At 42.1% G+C, this 27,989-nt stretch overlaps 2 protein-coding genes across 2 annotated transcripts in view; one reads left to right on the forward strand and one right to left on the reverse strand.

Annotated features, from left to right (window-relative positions):
• Positions 1-12,375, forward strand: part of INTS6 (integrator complex subunit 6) — a 106,701-nt gene extending 94,326 nt beyond the window's left edge. Inside the window, exon 19 of the mRNA XM_081814900.1 lies at positions 12,222-12,375. The gene's annotated coding sequence lies outside the window, so the exon portion shown is untranslated. The remainder of the gene's footprint in view (positions 1-12,221) is intronic.
• On the reverse strand, positions 7-27,989 carry SERPINE3 (serpin family E member 3). Its single transcript, XM_006745847.2, is given in 9 exon segments — positions 7-96; positions 98-192; positions 686-772; positions 11,563-11,663; positions 18,576-18,774; positions 20,272-20,472; positions 21,203-21,214; positions 22,098-22,331; positions 27,339-27,989. Coding segments are annotated over 9 exon segments (1,275 nt in total). The 5' UTR covers positions 27,595-27,989.

Below are 27,989 nucleotides of genomic sequence, written 5' to 3' on the forward strand. Positions count from 1 at the left end.
TAGAAACTAGCTAGAAGGAATGCTTGTTCTAGGCCACAGTGGACACTTGTTGCTAGAGAGATGCTGATACATATTTATCTGAATTCTATCAAAAAAATACTCTCCTACCTGTGTCGGGTTCTCTCAGCAAAAAGAAGAATGGTCGATCTGCTTTAAAAAAAGGAATCCGAGACCTTTTCAGTAACAACAGAGCTGCAGGAGAGAGAATAGAAGAATCCCATTGCATTTTCTATTCATTTGAGGAAAGTCACTTGGATATGAAGTCAGTTATATCCCTTGATTTTTGAAGAAATAAAAGCATCCTAATGATATTTCATTGTTTAGTGTTATGATGGGGGTACAAATGGGAAAATTAAGAAGATGTCATTTAGCCAAACTTGTGTCCCATTTTCAAAATACTTCATGGAATAAATTCCTTACTAAAGGTAACTTTCAGAAGGACTCCATTCCTTGTTTATGGGGATGGTGGGACAAATCCTTTTCAAAATGGATTTCTCTTCTCCCATCAGTTTTCAAACTTTGCTCTATGTTAACATTTCTTTTTTAAAAAATGCTATACCACATCTGGACTTGGGGTTTTTTAGTGGGAAGTTTAGAAATGTGAAGATTGAACTGGATAAATCTGACAAAGGCAGATAAGGGCAAGCAGTGTGACTGAGTGCTGCTGACCCCTTTATGAACATACCTGCGGCTGCAGATGCCTTGGTGCCTTCCTCTGAAACCTCAATCTTGGCTTTGTGGATTGCTTCAGAAACATAAAAGCCATCTTGGCCTAATCCCAGGAAATAAAAATGTGAATTGCTTATTTCCATTTTTAATGCATTTAGCTTAAGGATTTGAGTGTATTTTTAAAGAATGCACTTAATTACAGTCTCATGCTGCTTACGATAGCTAGGGAGAGATTTGGAAAATTCTTAAGCTGCAATATTTTATGTAACTTTTAAAACCTCAGATTTGGTGAATTTAATAAATAATCCCCCCCAAATTAATAGAGCTGTGCCCTGTTTTTTCAGTAGTTTTCAAAAATAATTTCTAGTTAATATCGAAATCTTTCCTTCAGCCAGTAGTTTTTAAACTTTGGTGGTGTAAGAATTGCCAGTGTACATGTCAAAATGGATTCTGGAGTCCAAGAATCTGCATTTTTCAGCCAGCTTCTGGGATGATGTCCCTTGAATTCTTTCTTGGACTGCATTTTAAGAGCCACTTTTAAATGACAGTTACAGGTTTGTACTGTGGACCTTAAAAGGCATAACTCAATGTACTAAAAATGTGTCTAATACTGCATGACTGCATTCAGTCATGCAATTAATTTGCCCCCCTGGGGGCAAGTCTGCAAAGATGGTAAGAGGTTAGAACTATAATAGTTGTGTGCTAACAGTTGCAAAGAAGCTTAGCAAACGGGAATATGAATGATTTAGAGGAATTGATAGCTTTTTGTAATTTAACCATTAATCATTTTTGAACTACTCTCCACGGTGACGTGGTACGTGACCTAATAAAGGAAAATAAGAATCTTTAGAACTATTTAAAAAAAAAAAAAAAGAATCTTTAGAACTAGCAGAAAATTTAGCTAGTTATACCTACCCTTTCATTTGAGAATGAGCTGTTAAGTGATCTGAGGTCACACACTTTGATAAGAAATAGAAATTGGGCATTTGCAGGTTTTCTGACAGTGCAGCACCCATTTCCACCCCACCCCGCCACAAAAAAACACCACCTTGTATTTTAGTCAACTCTAGCATGCCACTGGAAAGGGATCTGTGACATGAGTCTTAAAATAATCATTTCAATATACATGTATTTTGAGAGAGCTTCTTTGTTTCATCTTAGACTAATTAAATTGTTTTGCATTTTTCATGCACATACAAGGAGATGCAAATGAATGTCGTGAGAGAATAAAACCAGCCAAGTATAGGATATGCAGCAATAAGGTACACAGGAAATTGTGAGTTTGGCTATATTTGTTGTAAGAAACAGTTATTTTCCAGCATCATTGAAGGGGACCAGACAAGGGCCATAGGAAGGGAAAAATCAAGGGAAACTTTCATCTGGTATCATTTATCCTAAAACCAGTGAAGGATCTGATTTTAGTAGTTGGTTTTTTTCTGTAGGATCTTTTCTAAAAGAAACTTCTCTCTAATTCATAGTTTCACTAGCTCATTGAGCAAACAATGAGATGCAGTGCTCAAATTAGAATTTTGTGGATAAATAATTGTTCTCTGATGGTCATGAGGTTTTACTTATCTGTGACCTCATTACTGTGGTGTGGTATCTGAACATTTCAAATCAGTGTCCGTGAAGTCAGCAGAGGTTCACTATGAAACTCTCTACCAGCTAAGATACAGGAAATGTGGTTGTGTTAGAGTCCAGGCACTTTGACACAATGTGAAAAATAAGACCAAATGGTACGAATGAGTCTTCAGTTAGATAGGCTTGGCTATTACAATTTCTTGAGGAGTTTCATTTAAATAGCTTTTCTCCATCACACTACAGGAGTGGTCCAGTAATTGACAGTTACATGCACGGCCATTGAGCCAAGACCCACGGCCTGTCTTGCCCCAGCATCCACACCTCTCTTAAATTTTATCTCTGGGGAGAGTTAAACATTTCAGAAGACCAACATTTGTGATCAAAATAAGAATTCAGGAGTCATTGTAGGTTTGTGTTTCTCTTCTTGCTTGATCTTGTATTACAGATCTATTTGCTTACTTTTGTCAACTGGCTATTGAAATGTTATGCAACTAATGAAAGCGAGGTAGAAGAATCCAAGCACAAAGGGATTCTCCTGCTTTGGGTTCATTTTCTGCTGTGCTGGCAGCTACTTAGTGCCATTGTGGGTCATACAACAACAATCCCAAGATTGTTTATAGGTGCTATGTTATAAAAAGGGATCCATGATTAATTAAAACGGGAAATGCAAGTTGAATAGTTTTGTGTTTTTGTTTTTAGTAGTGGACTTCTTAGAGCTGCTTATATGCTAATGTTTGTAGTGAATCTCTACAGTAGGACTATAATATGTAATGTTTAACCATGGAAAGACCTGCAACATCTCCTGTCTCTAGATTTACCAGATTAGCATTCTGGAAAACTGTAGCCCATCATAAATCCATTTGCTCCTATCTTACATTTCAATATCCAAAGCAAAGTGTTAAGATTCTTCTTACCCTCCTTCCTGGCATACTCTCCACTCTTCCATAATATCTACAAGTATTCGTGTCAACCTTTCTTTTTAGATTGTTAGCTCCTAGAAGGCAGAAGCTGTTTTATTAATTTCAAATATTTTTTACTTTGCCTAACTAGCATAATAATGCTTGGTACATAATAGCGTTCAGTAAATGTTGGATGAATGAATAATAGACACTCCTCACATTGTACATTTGTTTCATTTCCCCTTAAAAAGAGCTGCCTTAATGCTCTTTAATCTGATTTCACTTGTAAGGAAATGTTGGTTGGTATCTCTAGAATCATAGGGGTACAACATAGAATGGGTCTTTGGCAAGTTTTATCCAAATGATTGTTTCAGTGCCTCTTTCCCCTTTGTTAGTGGAGACCATCATTTTTTGTGTGTGGTAGATCATACTCTCAAAAGGTTTAAGAGTCTTCATAATGACAGTGTGTAAACACAAGATTTGCAAAATGTAAATCAATGTCCCAACATCTAATCCTCAGCTTCTCAAAATGCAGGATAAACATTATTTGCTGTGTCATTTGTCTTTCCAATTATTATTACTTACTATTGGCAAATTTAGTGGCTTTAAAACAGTTATTGCCAGAATCTGCTTCTAGTTTATCTTTCTCATCTTCTTATCACTTAGTTGTAACAGATGGAGTGTGTCACATAGCACTCAGCCCCAGATATATAGAGAGAGTGCTAAAAAGAATTTGAAATGGCCTCTGAAGCCAGGCTGTGGTCAGTTGCTTTCTCTATTCTTCTCCTCAAGCCCACTTCTCCCTGCCACCCCAGCTTTTTGAGATATAATTGATATAACATTGTGTAAGTTTAAGGTGTATAATGTGATGATTTGATATATGTATATATTGCAAAATGATCACCACAATAAGATTAGTTAACACCTCCATCACCTCACATAGTTACAATTTTTGTGTGTATTGTAAGATCTATTGTCTTTGCAACTTTCATATATATAATACAGCATTGTTAATTATAGTCCCCATGCTGTACATTACATCCCTAGAACTTATAATTGGAAGTTTGTACCTTTGACCACCTTCACCCAACCCCCCAACTCCGCCCCCTCCCTGCTCCTGGCAACTATCAGTCTACTCTGTGTTTCTGTGAGTTTGATTTTTTTAGATTCCACATGAAGTGAGATCATACAGTGTCTTTCTCTCTGATTTATTTCACTTAGCATAATGCCCTCAAGGTTTTTCTATGTTGTTGCAAATAGCAGGATTTCCTTCTTTTTTATAGCTAAATATTCCATCAAAATATACATACCACAGCTTCTCTATCTATTCATCTGCTGATGGACACTTAGTTTTTTTTCATATCTTAGGCTATTGTACATAATGCTGCTATCACCATGGGGGCCCAGTTATTTCTTTGATAGTGATTTAATTTCCTTTGGGCACATACTCAGAAGTAGAATTGTTGGATAATGTGGTAGTTCTACTTTTATTTTTTAAGAAACCTCCATGGGGCTTTCCATAATGGTTGGACTGATTTAAATTCCCATGAACAGTGTACAAAGTTCCTTTTCTCCACATCCTTGCCAACATTTGTTATCTCTTGTCTTTTTGATAATAGCCATTCTAACAGGTATGACGTGATATCTCGCTGTGCTTTTGATTTGCTTTTCTCTGATGATTAGTGATGATCGGCACCTTTTCATGTACCTGTTGGTTATTTGCATATCTTATTTGGAAAAACATTTATTCAGATCCTCTGTCCATTTAAAAATCAGATTGTTATTATTATCTGCAATTAGGTTGTATGAGTTCCTTATATATTTTGGATATTAATCCCTTAGATATGTTGTTTACAAATATTTTCTCTCATTCTGTAGGTTTCCTTTTCATTTTGTTATTTCTTTTGCTATGAAGACACTTTTAGTTTGATGTAGTCCCACTTGTTTATTTTTGCTTTTGTTGCTAATACTTTTGGTGTCAGATCCAAAAAATGATTGCCAAGACCAATTTCAAGGAACTTTTCTCCAAAGTTTCTTCTAAGAGTTTTATGGCTTCAGACATTTTAAGCCTTTAATCCATTTTGAGTTAATTTTTGTGAGTGTTGTAAGATATGGGTCCAGTTTCATTCTTTTGCATGTGACCATCCAGTTTCCCCAACACCATTCATTGAAAAGACTATCTTTTCCCCATGGAGTATTATTGGCTTCTTTGTCAAATATTAGTTGACTGTATATGCATGGATTTAGTTCTGGGGTCTTGATTCTATCCCATTTGCCTACATGTCTGTTTTTATGCCAGTACCATACTGTTTTTTTTTTTTTTTTTAAGATTTTATTTATTTATTTGACAGAGAGAGACACAGCGAGAGAGGGAACACAAGCAGGGGGAGTGGGAGAGGGAGAAACAGGTTTCCTGCCGAGCAGGGAGCCCAATGCGGGGCTCGATCCCAGGACCCTGGGATGATGACCTGAGCCAAAGGCAGACGCTTAACGACTGAGCCACCCAGGCGCCCCAATACTGTTTTGATTACTATAGCTTTGTAATAGAGTTTGAACTCAGGAAGTGTGATGCCTCCAGCTTTGTTCTTTCTCAGGATTGTTTTGGCTATTTGGGGTCTTTTGTGGTTCCATACAAATTTTAGAGTTGTTTTTTTCTATTTCTGTGGAGAATGCCATTGGAATTTTGATAGGGAGTGCATTGAATCTGAGGATTGATTTCAGTAGTATAGACCCTTTAACAATATTAATTCTTCCAATCCATAAACAGAGGATGTTTTCCCATTTATGTGTGTCTTTTTCGATTTCTTTCATCAGTGTGTTGTAGTTTTCAATGTAGAGATATTTCACGTCACTTGGTTATATTTATTCCTAAGTATTTTATTGTTTCTGATGCAATTGTAAGTGGAGTTGTTTTCTTTATTTCTTTTTCAGATAGTTTGTTGTTAGTGTAAAGAAACACAACTCATATTTGTATGTTCATTTTTTATCCTACAACTTTACTGAACTTGTTGATTAGTTGTAATTATGTACCACTATTACAATATTAGAGAATCTGATTTTGACTATATATTTACCATTTACCATTACTATTTACCATTACTAGAGATTTTTACATATTCATACATTTTTTCAGTGTTAATTAGCATCCTTATTTCAGCTTGAAGAATGTCCTTTAGCATATCTTGTAAGGCAGGTCTAGTGGTAATAAATTCCCTTAGCTTTTGTTGGTTTGGAAAAGTTTTATCTCTGCTTCACTTGTGAAGGACAACTTTGCCAGGTATAGTATTCTTGATTGGCAGTTTTTTTCTTTCAAAATTTTGTATATGTCGTTCCACTCTGTCCTGACCTGTAGTTTCTGTTGAGAAATCCATTGATCATCTTATGTGGGTTCCCTTGTAGGTTGCTTGTTTCTTCTCTCTTGCTGCTTTTAAAATTCTTTCTTTGTCTTTAACTTTTGACAATTTAATTATAATGTGTCTTGGTGTAGCCCTTTTTGGGTTCAACCTATTGGGATTCCTTGGGCCTCATGAATCAGGGAGCCCATTTCCCTCCCCATTTTTGGAATGTTTTTGGCCATTATTGCTTTAAGTAGACTTTCCCTTTTTTTTCTTTAATCTTTTGGGATTCCCATAATGAGTATATTTTTTGGTTTGTGGAGTCCCCAATTTCCCACAGGCTTTCTTCACTCTTTCATTCTTTTTTTTTCCTTTTTGTTCCTCTGACTAGATAATTTGAAATGATTTATCTTCTAGTTGATTGTTTCCTCTGTTTGGCTGAGTCTTGTTAAAGCTCTCTATTGAATTCTTCAGTGCAGTCATTTTATTCTTTAGCTTTAGGATCTCTGTTTGTTTGGGTTTCTTGGTTTTGTTTTATTTTGATGGTTTCTATTTCTTTCTTGAACTTTTTATTTTGTTCATGCATTGTTTTCTAATATTGTTTAGTTGTCTCTGTGCTCTTGTAGTCTGCTGAACTTCTTTAAGAGGATTGTTCTGAATTCTTCGTCAGGCAGTTCATACATCTCCATATTTTTAGGGTAGCTATTGGAGCTTTATTCATTTCTTTGGATGGTATATTTTTCTAATTTTTCATGGTCCTTGCTTCTTTGTATTGGTATCTGTGTATTTCAGTAAGCGGTCTCCTTTTCCAGGCTTTACAGTTTTGCTTTGGTAAGGAAACATCTTTACCAGTCAGCTGGTAGAATTTGTGGGCAGGTTGGGCTTACTATCATCATCTCTGTGTGGGCCAGCCTCTCTATTTTCTCTGAGTTTGCAGTGGGGTGCTGCTGCCTGGGTTCTATGGCTGGATGGGACTGCTGGTTGGGTTCTGTATTCAAGCAGGGCTGCTCGGGTGGGCTCGCTGTTCAGGTGGAGCTTCTGGCTATGTCAGAGCTAGTGACTCAGCCTTTTCACTGTCAGGTTGAGCCCCTAAGTCTGCAATCAACTCTTGGTTGATGAGGTTGTAGGCTGTGTTTCCTGACAGGGTGGTGCCATTGGTTGGACACCATGATTGGGTAACTATGAGAGGGATTCTACAATCTCTCCTGGTCAGGTAGTCTTATGCTGTGCTTCCCAACTGGATGGTGCTGCTGATTGGGCTCCATGTTCAGGTGGGGCTGCCAGCTGTGCCCTGAAGTTGGGTGGGGCTACAGGCTGGGCTCTGTGACTTGGTAGCACTGTGGGCTGGGCTACAAGGCTGCCCAAGGTCATTCTTCAGACTCATTGGTTATGTGGAGATAGGGGATATGCTCAACAGTTGGGCAGGGCAGCTGGCTAGGCTCTCTGCCCAAGCAGAGCTGTAGGATGGGCTTCTCAGCTAGCTGGGTTCTCTTGTCAGTCTTCCTCAATGGATGGGACTTGAGACTATGCCTAGCAGTTGGGTAGGGCTGTGAATTTGCTTTCCTGAAAGGTAGAGTGGTAGTATGGTCCACTGACTATGGACCCAAATTGGGCAGAACTGCCAACCAAGCTCTCTGGCTAGATGGGGCCACCAGCCTTGCCTTGCAGAGGGTCATTCCTGCTGGTTGGAGTCTTTGCTTGGGTACTGCTACAGGCAGGAACTTGGTCTGCCAAGGTTTGAGTGCTGGTTAATGTAAGCCTTGCCTCCCACTTCTCCATCTCTATCTGATTCCTAAGTTGTCCCCAGGAGGCAAGACCTGAATGGGTCTTGCAGAAGTGTCCTGTGACCCTGGAAGAGTTGGACGTCCACCTTGATTTTCTTTTCTCACTGAAGAAATTATAGTAGGCCTGAGAGGGTACTCTTGGTGCAGTGCTATGTCAGCCTGGAGGAGGGGTGATGCAGTCCAAGTGTAGCTGCTCCTCTTACCATTCTAATATGGTCCTTCTCAGTCTCTGTGGTTCAGAGGGGTGCTTCAGCTTCACATCTGGGTGCTGGGATTTCCACAGTGGTGACTTGTCTATGGACAGTGGCTAGTTGGTCTTCTTAGGAGGGGGACTGAAGTTGGGGATGACTTATCTCACCATCTTGATGATCTATTGTAGGTCTGATCAGTCATCTGGTGTGGCATAAATTAACTTCAGTATGTAACCAAACAACTATGTGTGGTTTGCTCATTTAAGTTGTAGTAACTCGGAGCTTGTAGTTCTCACTGAGCAGAGATTGGAAACTAATTATTCATTTATAAAAGTCCAGAATAAGATAGTTTCTTTGAAGTTTTAACTTTATGCAAAAGAAGTATTTCTTGGATTAGGAAGCATGAGTTTGTATCAAAGCCTGCTGATCCTTCTGGTTGCTCAAGAAGTATATCTCCAGCTGGTAACTTTTGTGTAAGTTAAACTGGAATTACTCTTAAAAGCTTTATAACATGTAGTGTCAAGGGATGTCTGGGGAGAAAGACTATAACCTGGGCTCAATTGGGCCTTGAGATGATACTGAACAAGTTTTTTTCAGGCAGCAGGAAAGGATTTGATGCCATGAAGGAAGAGACGAGTCACTTTTAAATGGGGAAGAACTTGAGTAAAATAATTCTGGGCATTGGAACCAAATGGAAAGAAAAGGCCAAATGTTCCCTGTGGTTTGGGCTTCTATCAATAGTACAAAACTGCTTGGTAACCTCTTATTAATTGTAAGAAGGGAGATGGCATTTTCTGATGACTTATTTTCTGGCAAGCTCTCTGTTGATGCTTTGCTATATGTTAAAGAATTTTATTTCCATAAGTAAGATGTGAGGCGGGTGGTAGCTACCTCATTTTAGGAATGATGAAACTATTTGTTAGATTCAGTCACCATGCCTCCATAATTAAGTCAACAGCCCACTTAGGCACAGAAGGACTAGTCTCTTGATGATGTTTAAAGAAGGGCATTGGAAAGCAATACTGTAGTTGGCAAACTTTATCGGTAAAGGGCAAGATATTAAATATTTTAGCAATTGCAGGCCATATGGCATCTGTTGCAACTGCTAATTCTGCCATTGTAGCAAGAAAGCAGCCATAGATGATCTGTAAATAAATGGGAGTGGCTGTTTCATTAAAATTTTATTTACAAAAACAAGGATTGGGTCATTGCATGATGAGCCCTGTGTTAGAGGAACAGAACTTTATGGGAGATAAGGCTGATGTGTTTTATCAGTAAGAGACATGAATTCAAGCTTCACACTTGGCACATGCTAACTGCTCGATAATTATTTAACAAGTTAGATCCATGAGCCTGTATTTCTGCTGGTTTGAACAAATCTACATAGACTTTAACTGCATTATAAAAAAGTATGAAAAAGTGTTCTTTCTAAACTAGATTGCTTGTTATATCTTGTCAAGAGAGCTTATGGGTCTTGGAAGTCTTTATCAGTGGGGGAGCTGCATGATGTGGGTGGGTCAAGCTCAGTCCTATTTGAGGACATAGGATTAATGGCATTTTGAGATGTACTTCCAGGACGTAAAGGCAGAGAGATTAAGAACTATAAAGGAACAATCAGTGAGTCACAGTGATTAACTGAATGTAGTGGTGTGGAAGAAAAGGTCAAGAATGGCCCCAAAGTTTTGAACTAGAATGATCAAAGGATGAATAGTATCATCATCAACAACAGAAATTCTCTAGCCTAGCTCTGCAGTCACGAGAAGACACTGTGATTGGATTTTGCACATTATTAAAGAAGGAGCTCACTCAAGTTCTTTATCCCTTCCTCTTTCCTTGACCTCTGATCCTTTCACTCTAGTCTTCCTCTTTTCCCTACAGTGTCAGATTATGCCTGTGTCACCAGGGAAAATTTCTGGTTGAGTCATTCAACCAAGTCAACAATATTTATTGACTATCCATTGTGCACCAAGCATTGTTGGGGGCGCTGTACCCAAACGTGACTATTGCTTTGCTTATCTCTTTGCATGTTTAGGTAATGAGTACAGCGCTGGTGGGTTTTAAACACTCTAGAATAGATCCTTTCTCCTGTGCTTTATTTGATAAGTAACTGCCATTTAGTTTGTCTGGTTACATCTAAAGCACAAGCCAAGACTGACTTTATGGACCAAATTCCTGTGTGTGTGTGTGTGTGTGTGTGTGTGTGTATGTGATTGCTTAATAAGATTTTGAGCAAAGCTTTAGAAAACTCTGTGTGATGAGGTTCTAGCATTTAAAATGGAGATTCCGAAGCTCATCAGGCAAAGAAAGCATCAAGGCCAATTAAAATACCTGCTACAGTATCATCTTCAGACAGATAATTTATTACTATCCAGAGCAGAAACAAACCTGAGCCTTTGGAGTTAGCAATAGTTTAACTAATGGCTTCTGAGAAGATTCTGGAACATAAGGTTTTGGCATTCCATTCTTTTTTAATATTTGATGTAAGTTCCCTCTCAGATCATAAGCAAATACAGCTCCTATTGATTAGTGTCTAGTAGGGGCAAAGAAATTTAATATGGACTTGGGAAAGGAGAACACTTTAGGGCAAGATTACAGGTACATGAGTAATTTGAAGAAAGGAAGTTGGATGGATGAGGGAAAGTTTCAAGGTTAGTTTATGAGAAGAGGACAGAAATGGTACAAGGAGGGAGGGAGAGGGAAGAGGTAGAAACAAAGGGTGACTGTGAGGCTGGCATGACAGTGGGAGGTCAGAATGAAGAGCTCTATTATTGCACCACTGTCTCTGGCATGCTTCCAGTCATGATAGGCAGAGGGAGAGTGAGTTGTATTGTGTTCTATGGCCATTGACCTCACCCTGAAGGTGGTCCCCAAAAACAGTGCTTAGAGGTCTCAAGAAACACTCCTCCCCCGCAAAGTCCAACCCAAATTTGGCTGTTTTCTGAAGCAACATGTTCTTATATAAAGCAAAGTTTTCTTTATTCTTTTAAATAATGTTAACTCTGACCGTACCATTGAAGCCTCTGTAGATGAAAATCCCTTAATGAAAGTATGACAAAGCTGCCCCCAAGCACAATGCCAAAAAGCTTGAAAAAAGAAGTGTTACCTGAAATTCCTTTCAAGTTAGCTTTGAGTGGATCAAAAAGATCGGTGACTCCCCAAGAATTTAAAATGCTTTTTAAATTGAAATGATTTTGGATCCTGAATCTAAAAAACAAAAACAAACCATCAACTTTCATTTAAAAATCTCATTCAAAATATTTTCATATACAACACATGACTGCCAAACTCCCTAACTTGGAAGTCAGGGATCTCCAGCCTCATTTCCAGCTTTATTTTTCATTGCTCCTTCTCATAAACCCTACCCCCTGACTAGTCTGACCACACAGGGCTCGCTCCCACCTCTAAACCTTTGCTTTTGCTGTTCTTTCCATGCCATCTCCTTTGATTGCCTTTGAGTTACTACCATGACTGCCATTTCCTCTAAGCTCAATTCAATTGTTATCCTCTCCTTTCCTCTCCAGCTGTTTTGTGTCCTTTGGTTGCTAAGGCCCCATTAACACTTGGTTTGTCCTGCTCTCTTGGTGTATGGAATATTCTGCTTCCTATTACTATTATTTATGACATTATAAACTACTTGAGAAGAGAGGCTATCCCAGTCAATGTTTTATTTCCTAATAGTGCTAGACACTATGACAAGTGTTTTATGTGGATTATCTAATTTCACCTTCACATAACTATGTTATTATTATCCTCATTTTACAGATGAGAAAACTGAAGCCTAAAGAGATTAAGACACTTGCCCAAGATGACGTAATGAATACGTGGTGGAACTCAACACAAAGCAAGGCTGTCTGAGTGCAGAGCATGTGCTGCTGGCATCTACTCTTTGCTACCTCCCATCTTGTGAGGCATCTCACATAGTAGGTGCAGAAAAGAAGCTGTTGATTAATTGACAATTAATAGAGTGTCTCATTTAATATGTTCATATTTTATAAGACATATTTTTGTGTTTGCTGTGTGCAGTGTGTGTCTTTGATGCATAGGAGGGAAGGAATGCAAGTTAAAGCTTTGGTTTTCCTAATAAGTCCTGTGAGCAGGAAGAATCAACACACCAACTTTGTAATATTTCTCCAAGGGCAAGGCATTTAAAATTTTACTGTTGAAGGATCCTTTTAAAGGATTGCTCACACTATTTTTCTTTGAAAATAAAAAAGTTTGAAATGGAATTTAGATGATCTTTTTCTATCAACTATGCAGAACTTGTAGGAAAGTAAAAAGACCAGACAAGACCATTTAATATCAAAGATCTTCATTGCCATACAAGACAATGTGACTAATATTTTAAACAGAAGCATCATATTTTCTCATAAATATATGTTTTAGAATAGTTTCCCAAAAAGGTTTTACGCCTTCTCCAACTATGCTGACATTCTCAAAAAAATATTTTGCACCACCTCTTCTAAAATTTTCTTAAATTCTTAAAACACATCCACCTTGAAAACTCTTACTGCTGAAACATATTGGTTAAGAGCATGGACTTGGGAGTGCAGTGCCAGGATTTGAATCCTGGCGCAGGCTCTTACTAACTGAGGGAAGTGGGGCAAGTTACTTTACCTCTCTTTGCCTCCATTTCCTTATTTGTGAAATGAGCATAATAGTAGTGCTTAGTTATAGCTTTGTGAAGATTAAGTGAAATAATTCTTGTAAAGTGCTCAACAGTGCCCAGCACACCTCATGCACTTATTGTTACTGCTGTGGTTTTATTGTTTCTCAGGGATAGAGAAAAAGCTCAGGGATGTTTGAAGCCAAATATGGTGATTATGGTAGGTGATAAAACTGGGTAATATCATTTTTAGTAACTAAAGATAATAGTAAAAGTGAGGTATGACCATAAAAGGTGAGAGTGATTTTTTTTTTTCTTGTATGGCTATGAAGGCCAGCCCAGAAGAAATGCTACAAAAATATCTTGAGTAAAAAAATTGCCCTTTACCAAAACCAGACAATGATATCATGAGTAAAGAAAACTACAGACTAATATCCCTTATGAATATAGATGCAAAATCCTCAACAAAATACTAGAAAATTGAATCCAGCAACATATAAATCCCACCATGACCAAGTGGGATTTATCCCAGGAATGCAAGGTGGGTTCAACATATGAAAATCAATCAGTGTAAAACACCAGGTTAACAGAATAAAGGACAAAGGCCACATGATTATCTCAATAAATGCAGAAAAGCATGTGAAAAAAATCTAACACCCTTTCATGAAAACAAAAATCACTTAATAAACTTGGGATAGAAGGGAAATTTTTCAGTCTGAAAAAGAGCCTCTACAGAAAACTCCCAGCTAGCATCATACTTAATGGTGAAGACTGAATGCTTTCCTCCTAAGATCAGATATAAGAGAAGGATGTCCACCATTTCTATTTAACATTGTCCTGAAGGGTGTGGAGGGCAATTATGCAAGAAAAAGAAAATGCATCTGGATTAGAAAGGAAGATATAAACCTATCTCTATTCACAGACGGCTTGGTCTTGTATACAGAAAATCTTAAGGAATACACACACAGAATGAAAAAATTCTTAGAACTAATAAATGAGTTCATCAGGGTGGGAGGATATGAGATCAAGGTACAAAAGTCAACTGTGTTTTTTTATATTAGCAATGAATAATCTGCAAATAAAATTTATAATAGCATCAAAAGGAATAAAATACTTAGAAATAATTTTAACAAAAGAAATGCAAAACTTGTACACTGAAAACTAAAAAATATAATCAAAAGAAACTAAGGAAGACATAAGTAAAATGAAAAAAGTCCTGTGTTTACAGATTGGAACAGTTAATATTGTTAGCAATATTCTCAAACTGATGTACAGATTAAACACAATCATCATCAAAATCTCAGCTGCCTTTTTTGCAGAAACTGATAAGCTGATCCTAAAATTCATATGAAAATGTATGGGACTCAGAATAGCCAAAACAAACTTGAAAAAAGAACAAAGTTGAAGGGCTAACACTTCCTGATTTCTAAACATTATAGTAATCACGACATTGTGTCATAGTGGTTAAAGTATAGACATTTGTGCCTATAGAATAGAATTGAAAGTAAACCCATTGAAATAAACCCATTCATTTATAGTCAATTAATTTCAACAAAGGTACCCAGAAAATTCAATGGGAGAAAGAATAGTCTTTTCAATTAATGGTGCTGGGACAACTGGATAACCACATGCAAAGAATGAAATTGGACTTCTACCTCATAATACATACAAAAATTAACTCAAAATATAAGAGCTAAAACTATAAAATTCCTAGAAAAAGCACAAACATAGATCTTTGTGACCTTGGTTAGGCAATGGTTTCTTAGAAATGACATCAAAAGAAGCATAAGAAATAAAAGAAAAAATACATTAACTGAACGTCGTTAAAATTAAAAACTTTTGTGCTTCAAAGGACACCATCAAGAAAGTGAAAAGATAACCCACAAAATGGGAGAAAATATTTGCAAATTATGAATCTGGTAAGGGACCAGTATCTGGAATATATAAAGCACTATTACAACTCAGCAATAAAAAGACAACCAATTTAAAAGTGGAGAAAAGATTCAAATAAGTATTTCTTCAGAAAAGATATGTAAATGGCCAGAAAGCACATGAAAATATGCTCGACGTCATCGGTTATTAGGGAAATGCAAATGAAAGTCACCATGAGAAACCACCTCACACCAACTAGGATGGTTACCATAAAAAGATGGGGGTTTTCTTCTCCTATAGCTGTTGTTACACACTGTTGTGAGGTCAGACAGGTTTCAGCCATCTTGCCTCCAGCCTGAGGGAGAAGCCAAAACACAGAGGAGGGCATTGCTGGAGGGCAGAGGAGGTGAATGCGTCCGAACTAACGTAACTAAGAATAACTATATAGTTCCCGAATGTAAACTCTACAACATCCCTACTTTTTAACCCTTCCCTCCATGCAGAGGGACTTACCAAAAAAGATGGACAATAACAAGTGTTGACAAGGGTGTGGAGAAACTGGAACCTCAAAATTGCTCGTGGGAATGTAAAATGGTATAGCCCCTTGGAAAGCTGTCTGGTAGGTCCTCAAGATGTAAAAAGTAGAGTTAACACATGACTCAGTATTTCCATTCCTGGGTATATAACCAAGATACCTGAAAACCTATAGCCACACAAAAATGTACACATGAATGTGTTTCAGAAGCCAAAAAGTGAGAACAAGCCAGAAAGTTTCCAGGCACTTAAATGTCTATAGACCAATGAATGGATAAAGCAAAATGTAGTATATCCATACAATGGAAAATTATTCCGCCATAAAAAAGAATGAAATAGTGATGCATACTATGACAAGGATGAACCTTAAAAACATGCTAAGTGAGAGCCGCCAGACTCAGAAGGCTACATGTTGTACGATTTCATTTATATGAAATATACAGTATAGATAAGTCAATTGAGAGCAAAAGTAGATTAGTGGTTGCCTTGGACACGAGTGAGGAGAAGGAATGTGGAGGGACTGCTAATGGGCATGGAGTTTCCTTTTGAGGTAAAGAAAATGTTCTGGAATTAAATAGTGGTGATGGTTGCACAACTTCACCAATATATTAAAAACCTCTGAATTGTACATTTTAAAAGAATGAATTTTATGGTTATGTGAATTATATCTCAGTTTTTTAAAAAAGAAAGAAAACGCCCATAGAAAAACACAATCCACACAGACGATGATTAGTAGCTTTTTGAAAGGAAGGCCAAAACTTCTGAATATATGAGATCTGATGGATTTTTAAAATACTCATAACAAACAAACAAAGAGAAAAAGAGACACATACAAAAAACAGGCTCTTAAACACAGAGAACAAACTAGTGGTTGCCAGAGGGGAGGTGGGTGGAGGATGGGTGAATGGGTGAAATATGTGATGGGGATTAAAAGTACATTTATCATGATGAGCACTAAGAATTGCTGATTCATTATACTGTACACCTGATACTCTATAACACTGTATGTTAATTGTACTTCAATAAAAAAAATCCTGTCTCTTCTATTATCAGAAAAAAATGCTCATGCTTAGCTTCCTACTATGTCGATCTAATAACCAAGTGTCTTATTCATTAAACAAATATATATTTGACATTATTAGTCTTTCTTGTGGGGCATTACATTATTATGGATATAAATTGGCTTTCTTGATTATTCTTTTGGTATGCTAATATCATACCAAGACTAATTGTCCCTATATATTTTATTTCATTTCTTCATAAATAAAATATTACTTTGGAAGCTAGACATCATCATTCCATCCAGAATCTACTAATACACTCTTTGGTGATGCTTAACCCAAAGGCACACCTCACTGCCACATGATTTTTGCACTGCTACTCACAGTGTGCAAAAGTTTTTACTCTTGCTAAATGAAAAACGCAGGCTGGCTGTAAAGCAGATCATATTAAATGATGAATGAATGATTTGCAGAACTAGAGGTAAGTTCTTGCCCAAAACTTGACTTGTGTCTACCATGGTCCAAAGTTTTGTACCCAGATTTAGACCTAAAACCTAGTTTTAATTCTTTCTCTATTTATTCCTTCAAGGGTTTGAAGCTGTTTCTTTACTTGGTGAGTTTTGCTTGTGAAACAGCCTCATTTTGCTAAAACCTTCTATTCTTCTTGGACGGCAGGCTCGATAGTCTTAGGGAGGTAAAAAAGAAATCTATTAGGATAAGGTCAAGTGTTGACTAAGACTGTGTTGTTATGATCTCTGCCATCCCATCCTGTCCCTGTCTTCGGGGTTTTTCAGATCATTCCTCTGAAGGTGGACTCAGAGACAGTGGAAGGCTCTCAGAGGAGCTGGGCATCTTGCTGGGGCCTCTTCCTCACAGCAGCCACTCCAGGATGAGGCCAGCCATCTGTCTCCTCATTCTGAAAAGATTGCAAATTCCTGCACCGTGTTGCACTTTCTCTCTACTTTTCACATTGAAAGCTCCTCTTCCTTCCCCGAGCTTCTCTCAAACATAACAGAAAGATTAGTGTTGCTTCTGTTCCATGCTGGAGAAGATCTGTTGAAATATCCCGTCTTTGTGCTTTCATTTGGGGTCCAGATATTTGGTTTGGAGAGACACAGTCTTTATCTTAGAGTTACCTTCTGCCCTGGTTATGCCAGATCCCACTTTAGACCTTGGCCCTTAACTCATTGGGGTCTCTCTTTGTGTGTTTTTATTTCAGTGTCTGGGCTTATTTTTAATTCCTCGAAGGAGCACTGCCAAGACACTGGCTCCTTGCTGCTGAGGGCCTGGTCAGCAGAGGAGGCCAAAGCGGCCAGCAGGAAGGAGCGCGAAGAATCCACATCCCGAGCCCTCGGACAACATTCCTTGTTTAATGCTGGTCTACAAATTAATTACAAGTTTACTCTGATTTCAAATGTACCAGAGAAGCTTATCATTTAAAGAAGTTCAATAAGGAATTCTTTGTCAAGTAATGAGCTTTGCAGATAAGTTTTGCTTTGGAAAAGCAAAATCTAGAACCATCATTTAACTTTTTGACAATTTGTATTTGTACCTATTGGGTTTTCTTAAAGAAAAGCTAAACTCTATTGAGAAAGAATGAGAACCTTCAGCACAGAGACTAAAAGTCTTGAATTTTTTATACCTTAATTTGCCTTTTGATCAGAATTACTTTGGTATTTGCTCAATTACATAAACTATCTTGTCTTTTTCGTTTTGGAAAAATGTTGTATACTGTTAGGATGTGATCAGATTTGGGGCACATTCCTCCCAGGTAACTGCACTGTTCTTTCACTGCTCAGAGAACTGGTTGTAGCTGAAGCCTGGGGATTCCAGTCTGGTCCAGTTAAGGCAGAGTATCTTCTCTTGAGAAGACCCCAGGAAATTAATTCTGTTCCATCTGCATCATGAGCTAGTCAGTAGAGACTCTAACCTGGACCCCAACTCTAGGGTCACTCCTCCTTGGCCTAACCTCTAGGGGTCCATTAGACAAGTGGGTCCAGTGGTTAAGGACAGACTCCAGAGTGAGACCACCTGGGTTCTCTAATCCAGGCCTGGCCAACTGGATTAGGCTGCTGAGCACCCCATAAGGACGATGCAGCCACTCACCTGGGCAGGAACACGTCCATTCTGGCTCTCCTGAGGCTGGAGGTCCAGATGCGGAGAATGCTGGCTGTGAGGTGTGGCTCAATGAGGCTCAGTGGGGTGTCTTTGTCACGAGGTAGAACCAGGAGCAGACTCACTGAACTTCCCAGGTAAGGCAACTCTAGCACCCTCACCTGATGGCCTGCATGGTCCTGGAACTGGCCTGGGGGTTCAGGAGAGGAGGGTGGGGTATCAGTTCTGTCCCAGGAGCCGGGGAAGGGCCATCTCACAGAACTGGAAACAATACATTTTATTAACAGGTGTCTACCTCACCCTCAGGAAGCAGTTGAGGCCAAAGACTGTCACCTTTTCTGATCTTAAGACCTAGAATTTCTAAGATACCCTTGAGTCACAGGGCCTGCAGTGGCCAGGCACGGTGGGGCTAATGGCACATGGGAGAGCCATCTATCGTCTTTGTTGTTTGTTTTTAAATTCATTTTTTTAAAAAAAGATTTTATTTAAGAGAAAGAACAAGCAAGAGAGAGCATGAGCAGGGGAAAGGGAGAGAGAGAAACAGACTCCCTGGCTGAGGGAGCCCGACGTGGGGCTCGATCCCAGGACACTGAGATCATGACCTGAGCTGAAGGCAGACGCTTAACCAACTGAGCCACCCAGGCGGCCCATCTTAAAGGGGAAGCCATTTCAATCCTGGCCTTTTGTGGCCATGTGGGGACCCAGGCTCTTTGTGCCAGATCTTTCTTTCAACAAAAGCTTTAAGCCCAGATTTCACATAAAATTGGGAAATGTTATGCAGCTGACAGATCAACCAGCATGGGTCACAGCAGCGCTGGGGAAAACATTGGGAACAAGAACTATAGTAGTCATAAATACATATTTACTTATCCAATCGACGTTCTTCCACTCTCATCTTACTTGACCTCAGCTAATAATTACTGGTTGAATAAACAAATGATTAAATTGTGATGAGCACTCACAATGCATCCTGCATGGAATCAAAGCAGGATCATAGCACGTTTTCTAAATGCTGGAGTTCCTAAAACACTGTCTCACTGGAATTAGTCCCCCAGCTGGAAGGGCTGAGCCTGCAAATGAGGGCTTCGAGAGAGGTGTGTGGGGACAGGCGGCTGGGTCCCTTCTCCTCTTCTCCTCTTGCCTTGCTGGGGCTCCATGGAGGCGTCCACGCTGCGGGCCAGCCTGCAGGTGGGGGCTCCTGGCACTGGCTCGGCACTCCGCGCACCCGCACCCCAGTGGGCTGGGATGAGTGACCATCCAGGCAGGGCGGGCAGGCGCAATGACGGATGTCAGGTCCACGGGGGCGCGCTCTCAAAAGCTTTCTAGACTGGACTCAATCTTCTGCCCTTTCTCAGTGCCAAACCGTGAAATGGCTGTTCATTTCATGGGGGTGCCTATGGGGGTGGGGGTGGTCTGGTCCAAACATTTTTGGTTTTACACTAACGCCTCTTACTTACTAGGTGCAGAGGGAAATGTCAAGCGTGAGATTCGATTTCTCTCCCCCACCCCTGCTTCCTCACTGTCCTCTCTGGGTCTTCCTGCCCCCTGGGCTCTCCTTGCCCCGCACCCACCTCACAGCAGAGGAAAGGCAGAGAAACACTGCGGGTCCTTCTAGAGCAGACATGGCCCACATTGCTCCTGTGTTCCTCTCACTTAAGACGGCCCCGCGAGTGGGGAAGGAGCTCACCGTAGTTGACCTCGGCCATTTGGTACATCATGGGGACCTGGAGGACGAGGCCCTGGGCGCCGGTGAAAGGCAGGAGCTGAGTGTCCGTGGAGGAGAACCTCTGCCGCCAAGTGCTTTGGAAGGACATGGTGCTCACTAGTGCCAACTGAGCAAATGCCCCGCCGCCGCCGCGCTCCCACGTAGGGCCACCTGCGTCGTCACCTGCAAGCCGGAGAGTGACTGTGTTGCTGAGACTGGCGCACCTGTCCCGGCAGGTTCCCGGGCATCCCTGAGGTTGGGCTTGTAGCCTGCTTGTTGGTGTCATCAGTTGGGGAACTGTGGTGTTTGTAACTAGCTATTGCTGAACACCGTGCTTTTATCCTTTGCAGAGCGGGTTGGGAGGCTCTGGTACGTCCCAGCGGGGCGTTTCCCGAGGGGCCTTCGGCGTGCACACCTCCGGCCGGGGAGGCACTGGGTGTTGTGGTCGGGCTGCTGCATGGTCTCCCCACTCCCCTTCCCTCCCACCCCACCACCCCAGCCGCTGGGCCTCATCTCTGGCAGAGTCTTTGCTCAGCCAGTCACATCCAGGGCACGGTCTTTAAATTCCATGCATTACCAGAGAGAAGACAACAGGCTCGGGGATGGTTGTTGCCCCAGCCCTTTATTAATAAAAACACACGGTGTGCTCTGTTCGAAATCCTTTGACTAACCCTCCCTGACGCCTCCCACCAGTTCAATTGTTATTCCCAGTTTTTCAGAGGGGGCACCAAAGCTTGGAGAAGCTGTCCCAGGTCGCATACTTGTGAGTGGCAAAGCCACCACCACCTAGCTGCTCAAGACAGAGACCTTGGATCTGAACCCAAGCAGCCCGGCCCCAGACTCCAGGCTCTTCCCTGGCTGCCCCTCTTCCATGGAGGACAATCACCGGGGGGGTTGACCGCAGCTGTGTGGCCTGGCCCCATCCCTGCCCCACAGCACAATGAATTAAACACTTTTAAGTACACTGAAAAGACATTGTGAAACACTGGAGAAAACTGACAGAGAGGGAGTTATTGATAAATTGATATATCTTGAACATTCTCCCTATTTCTGTGTAACCTTTGTAATTATACGGAATGCTAGAGGCAGACTGCCTGGATTGGGATCCTGGCTCTGTGCCTCAGATTCCTCTCTCTGTAAACTGGGGACAATAGCAGGACCTATCTCCTGGGATTGCTGTGAAGGTGAACAGACATAATGAATATGGAGTACTTAGAAAAGTGCTAAATCAGTAAATGGAACCTCAGTAAATGTAATAAATTTTCACCATCTTTAGTAATTCCACTTGCATGATACACAGGTCCTATAACTCAAGGAATCATCCCTAACTGCTGGGCAGTTAGGTTATTTCTAAGTCTTTCTCTTCAGTAACACTGGGTTAAGTGCTTTATTACATATAACTTTTTCTTCTCTTGAATTATTTCCTTAAGCTAAATTCCAAGAATTTCTTTGGCTCCTACTGTATTTTGCTGTCACAGGATGGTAACTGTAGATGACAGCAGAGCTGTGGGGGGGAGGTGTCAGAGATTCACCTTAAGGGAACAGGTGCTTAGAACAAAGCCTGCAGGGCTCCCCTGGAGGTAGGAGGCTCTGAAGAGCCCCCTTCTGTGTGTGCGTGTAGGGGGATGGGCAGAAGGAGGCCTTCTAGAGCACATCATTTAAGGGTAGCGTCTCCCAAGAGGGCAAACTTCTGCTGCAACTGAGGGTGACCTGAGTATCCATCCACGTGGCTTCTGACCAGCAAAGCCTGGTACCTGTGTCTATGGCCCTCTGACATTAGCCTCTCCAAGGTGAATGGTTTCTTTTACCTTTGATCTTCCCGGAGGCCCATTCATTGGCCTGGCTGCCGATGCCGTTCAGTTCACTGAGGTGGGCTGGCTCTATGCTGCTGTTGGCCCACTGGGAGATGTGCTCCACAAAGCAGGGGGAGAGTGGCGTTCCTGCTTGCACAAAAAGGGTGCAGGCCAGCTCCATCTTGGTGCCTTGACCGGCGTTGAGTAGTGTGGCGTACACAGTGCGTAAGAACTCTTTCACCCTTTGGTCTGTGAAAAAGGTGTTGGGATAAATTGACAGTGGTGAGTGTAGGTAAGGAGTTAGCACCATCCCTCTTTGCGCAGTGCACTGGAATGGGGCCTCAGCCACACCACTCTGTCTCAGAGGTTCACCTACCAATTACAGCCGATGTGGGGAAGTCATAACTAAATTGCTCAGGAATTGGCCTGGATCCACAGATTAAAAGCTGGGGGGAAAGCCTTGCAAGATCTGAGAGAAATCAAGCTGTGATTAAGACAAATAGAAAATCACTACCAACATCCCAGAGGCTATTCCTCCTTAACTTCTTGAGTCAGACATGTGGAGCAGACATGTTGAGAGTACAGAGGGCTGGGAAAACTGCAGGTCAGGTGTACAGGGCGATGGGGCTGCAAATATTTAAGAAGTAAGTGGATTTATGGAAAGCATCATAAATAACAAGGACAGACGGTGGTCACGGTGTCAAATTGTCAATATATCTTGTACAGGGCCTTAGATCCGTTCCCACAACTGCAGGTCGCAAGCCCAAGGGACATTTAGATGGGGCCTCTTTCAGCACTCTGCTTTCGATTTGAGAAACACAGAGGAAAGGTAAGAACGCCTCCCATCCCCCATCTCCCTAAGATCCAGTGGACAGCTGATGCTATTAATGTCAGCAAGAACCTGCAAGAATGTTGAGGAAATAATAAGCGTTTGAGAGAGTCCATAGTTTCCACCTTCTTGGATGGCGGCTGGACTTCTATTTATTTACTACTTACACAGGAGATTGCTTCCTTCTTTCCATAATCCATAGTGGATTTCTTTTTCACAATATTATTTACAAGCTGTGGCCTTTAGTCTCCCCTAGGAGTATCCCAGGCCGCCCCTGAGACATGGAAGCTGGGCTTTTCCAGCAGTCAGCTCCCCTTCCTGTGCAGGCTTCCTCTGGAACAAGGCCCTTCGCTTGTCCTCCTTGGCACAGCCCTGTGGCTAGCCACAAATCGGCCCTGGGAGACGCATGTTTTGCCCCTTCCTCCTACACGGCCCTTCTCTGGCCCTCCCAGGGCACCTGTTGGAAGGAGTCTCTGACGTGGCGTGGGGTCCCTCCACTCCAGCACCCGTCATGTGTCAGAGGCCAGGCTGGGGGATGGCAGCAGACCCCCAAGTTGCTTGGCCAAAGTTCTCCGGAGGGGCACAGGCCCCCAGAATACACCCTGGCCAGGGCCCCCGCCACCGGGCTACAGATCGCAGCTGTAGACAGATTTCACTCGCCCAGAAAACTCTCATGACCAAAGCTACTTCTTAGAATCCACAACTGTAAAAAACAGACTTGGGTTGTATACCTCGTGAATTGCAGCCTAACTCCAGTGCTTTTCTTTTAAGGAGAAAAGAAATGAATGAAAAAAATACTTATTGCCAGATTTTCCTCACTGAGGAAGGTCATATGTATTTATAAAATCATGTCCCTGTAAAATGTTGACCATCTGCTAGGACAAAGTGAGACATTTCACTGGTCCATAGTGTAGGGTGACCTCCTCTCTGTCCTCTCACCCAATCTGGGCCAGGGGACCAGCTGTTCTTTTAGCTGGAAATGTTAAAGTAGCAGAGTTAATTGGCTGGAGAAAGCTTTTCTCCACCTGAGCCTAGTGTGTCCCTGCCCATTTGCACAGGAGAAGAGCTTTCCTAGATGCTGTGGAATATACGTGTCAGTATAAGAAATACGGTGTTCACAGACTCTGGGCTACATTCACGGTCACATTCAATCCTCTCAACGAGCCTGTGAATTCACTGCTATTGTGACTCCCATTTCTAGGTGAAGGAGCTGGGCTCGGACAAATTAATAAGCTTGCTCGGTGTCACTGGGTGGTTGGACGTGGCACTTCACCGCCCTCCTGCCCGTCGGGGAAGGGACGGGACACCCTGCTTTGCTCTGGAGAGCCGCTTCCTCTTGTGAGGCTCTGGAGCACAAAGCCGCCCATTTTGCTGTATGACTGTGAGTGTCCCAGGCCCGTGGCCGTGATGGGGCAAGAAGGACTGGTGATGTGAGCCATGACAACAGCACCTCCCTTACAGTTCTTTGAAAGAGAATCGTGTCACTGCTGGCGTAACTCCTCTCCCTCCCCCTCCGGAGAGCATCTTTCTTGCTGGAGGGCAGGCTAGGTAGATCTCACAGAACGATGACAGAGGGAAGAAGGCGGAAGGAAGGAAAGTTTTGGGCACTGCCCTAGATCAGGAATGTAGTGAGCGCGGTGTGATTGAAGAGGGGGTCTCTCGGATGGCCACAGAGAGGGAGGAAAGTGCTAGAAGAAGAAATGGTATTTTCTCATGAATTTCCCTTGCTACAGATGAGCCTTTTAACTCATTTGTGAGACCAGTGTGGAGAGTGCCTTCCTTTTGAGTCAATTTGCTGAACTGAACTTCCCGAATGTGACACGGAATCTGGTGGGACCTGACTTCGTAAGGTTAATGAATATAAAATTCTCATACAACAAACTTAGTGATGCTAATGTTTTACTTGCCAGAAAATTACAAGAGGGCTAAGTTGAGGATGATGTCAAAAGGTTTGGTTGGGCTGAGGGAATAATGGGGATGGTTCTGATTAAAAATTAAAAAAGGCAAGGTACTTATATCTTTATGCATCTGCTCGGGGGCTTAGAGTGGGGTGGAGGAATTGTGGAAAGAACATAGGATTTGGGGTCAAAGTGTCTGGGACTTGAATTCTGGCTCTGCCACCTGCCGAGTCTTGCCAAATCGTTAATATCTGGTTTCATTTATAAAATGGGGATTATTAATGTATGTGGTTTCTATGAGGATCAAATGATATAATGACTGGAAAAGTGAAATCCATACCATCATCAAACAGAGTTTTTTCCCAAGAGCCAGGCCACCTTCATTTCTGAGGCTTCTGTTCCTGGCATTATTCTTGTGCTTAATAGAAAGCTATAAAGTGTTCTTTATCAATTTATCTAGAAAAGCACCAGAACTCCCTCGAACTCGGAACATCAGGAAATTGGGTGTTTTGGGTGGTGAAAACAAAGGTGCTCTTTAGGGATACCGCTGGGGTCCGTTCTGAGTCTCACACTGTGCTTGTGTGACCAGCAGGTAGGAATCCTAGCAAAGCTCCTGGTGGTCACGTATGGGCTGGAAACGCAGTGAGAACAAGACAATGCTGATGTGCCCCACTGCAAACGTGAATAGGTCTTTCTGTTGATTAAACCGGAACAATGCCCCAAGACCCTGGAATGTGCTTGAGGCTGCTTTTTATACATTTTATTGGTCTGCATTGACTTTTAAAAGGAAGCCTGGGTCCGGGCAGGTAGTGGGCGTTGACAGGTTATTTTAAACAGTGCACATGGTTCTCTGAGCTAGGTTGGGGCAAACCAAAGTACAGGGGTATTCTATTAACTGGAACTCCAGAAGTGGCACATCCCTGTTCATAAAAATTAACCATGGCTCTGTAAGATAATAAAGCAGTCTGTGAGTAAGAAAAAGGGTGGGATTATGTTCCACGGGGTTTGACTATTAAGCATTCTTGACGTTTGATAATTCTCGAATGGGGTCTATGGCACCCTGTTAATCATCCTATTTGGTTAGCCAGGTACCGTGACCATACCTGACAACGGAGAAAGGGCTATAATCAGTTCCCTTTCTCAGCGGTATAGCTACACTTGCATTTCTCTCTGTCCCCTAATCCTGACTTTTGTGAGACTCTGTTTTAGGGCTGAAATGCCTGTCTCTCTTTCACACGCCTATTTATTCTTCATAACTCAGCTCAGATCCCATGTCTTCTGGGGAGCCTTCCTGAGCTGCCAGTGGGATAAATCCTTCCCTCCACATGCTTATTCCAAATAAATACACTTACTGCACCGCATTAGGGCGGTATTTCTATGTGCATCGTTCCTATGAGACTGAGCTGCTTGTGTTCAGAGTTTTCCCTGTCACTCTGGATGCTGAGTTCCTGGCACAGCACCAGCTCGTGCAACAGGAGCTCAGGAGTGCTTCATGGATTGCATTGTACTGAATCTAATGTGGCTGAAGAATGTGTCCGTGGATGTGTGCATTTCTGTGATATTCTTGCTGAGAAAAATGAAGCTGGCCGGCAGGGTCATGAGAGTTGTTTTGGCAGGGGACAGGGCGTGGATGGTGGGGGATGGGATGTACAGCTGTTGCCTAGTGGCCCGACATCTTACTTGCCACCTCAAGATTCTAGCTCAAAGGAAGCTCTCACCGAGGCTGTGTGGGTATCAGTTCTTATACTTTCTAGAACATATTAACTTATACAGTTGCAACTCCCATCCTTTTTTATTGATATCTTATTCTAAGATTGAGAAGCCAAAGCTATGTGCATGAGTGTCTGGGGTAGCATGGAGCTGGTAGGTGGGCCCTGGGGCCAGGCATGGAGCCTGAGTGTAGGCTAGGTATGGCTGACCCGGAGTTCACAAGACTCGGGCCGCTGCTGACAGAGCTGCTCGAAACTACATAATCACGGAGTTATGTTGGTAGCGATCGCACTGGCTAGAAAACACAGATTTATGAAAGCAGGTGGCTCAAGGCCATGGGCTCTGGAACTAGACAACCTGGGCTTGAGTCTCAAGTCTGCTACTTACTAGCTATGTGACGCTGGGCAAGTTGCTTAAACTCTCGGTGTCTATTTGCTCATCTCTAAAATAGGGATGAGGTATCATTTCATCATCTATCTAGCTATTGTGTCTGGTTTCTCCGAGCATCAGAAGACAGAATGGCAATTGTGTTGTTGTGACAATTAATTAAATTACTTTAAATTACAAGGTGCTTTGGACACTTCCTGGCACCTGGTAGGCTCTGCAGAAGGGCTAGTGAAATGAAACTGAGGTTAGAAGGGAAACCGAACGATCATCCAGGGGACCACGATCCGAAGTTTGCAGGCTGCCTGTGGTCACCCTTCTCTCCTGGCGGTCGGCCAGTGCCAGCCACTGGATTCGGAGATCCCCCACACCCCGAGGAAGCCTGAGCGGGAGCGGGAGCAGCAGAGGGAACAGGAGTGCGAGCAGTCCTCTTACCGTGGATAGCATAACCCAGCGCTTGTGCCAGCTGCTGGCCGGTGTTCCCTTGGGCTCCGAACTGCAGGATCTCCAGAGGGAGCGACACGCCGGCAGGAGAGATGACGACGTTGGTTCCATTTCTAGGGGCTGTCGCGTCCTGGTAGAGGCGAAGCGCGAGCTCGGTGTTCAGCAAGGTCAGGTCCTCGCGGAGGTCGCCCTGTCCTCCATGGAGGCAGGAGTGAAGCAGGAAGAGCGTGAACAGGCCCAGCCGCATGGAGGCAGGGAGGCTTCCTGCAGCTCAGAGGGAGGAGATGCAGGGTGAGGAAGACAGTCCCCTTCTGCAGAGAACTGGTCTGGGTTCGGGGCTCACAATGGCCGAGGGAGGCGTTCCGGGGCTGTGCTGCTCACCTGCCCCCAGCCTCATCCCTCACCCGCTGCTTCGCTGCATCCTGTTGTGTCTGCGTTAGAAACACGCGCCGTGAAGCCACACTGTGAAATGGAAGGATTTTAGGCGCTTTGTCACTTGCTAAACGTATGACTTTGGCCAAGGCTCTCGTCTGGTCAGAAGTAAACCATTGGGTTGGGAAAGAAATGTAAGAAGCACATCCTACTCCTATTTCTTGGTATTTAGCCAGCTTAGAGCTGTGCCGTGTCTATCATGAATAATAA

Source organism: Leptonychotes weddellii, chromosome 3 (genome assembly GCF_054177405.1).
Source record: "Leptonychotes weddellii isolate Sample4059 chromosome 3, ASM5417740v2, whole genome shotgun sequence".
Classification (NCBI taxonomy): Eukaryota; Metazoa; Chordata; class Mammalia; order Carnivora; family Phocidae; genus Leptonychotes; species Leptonychotes weddellii.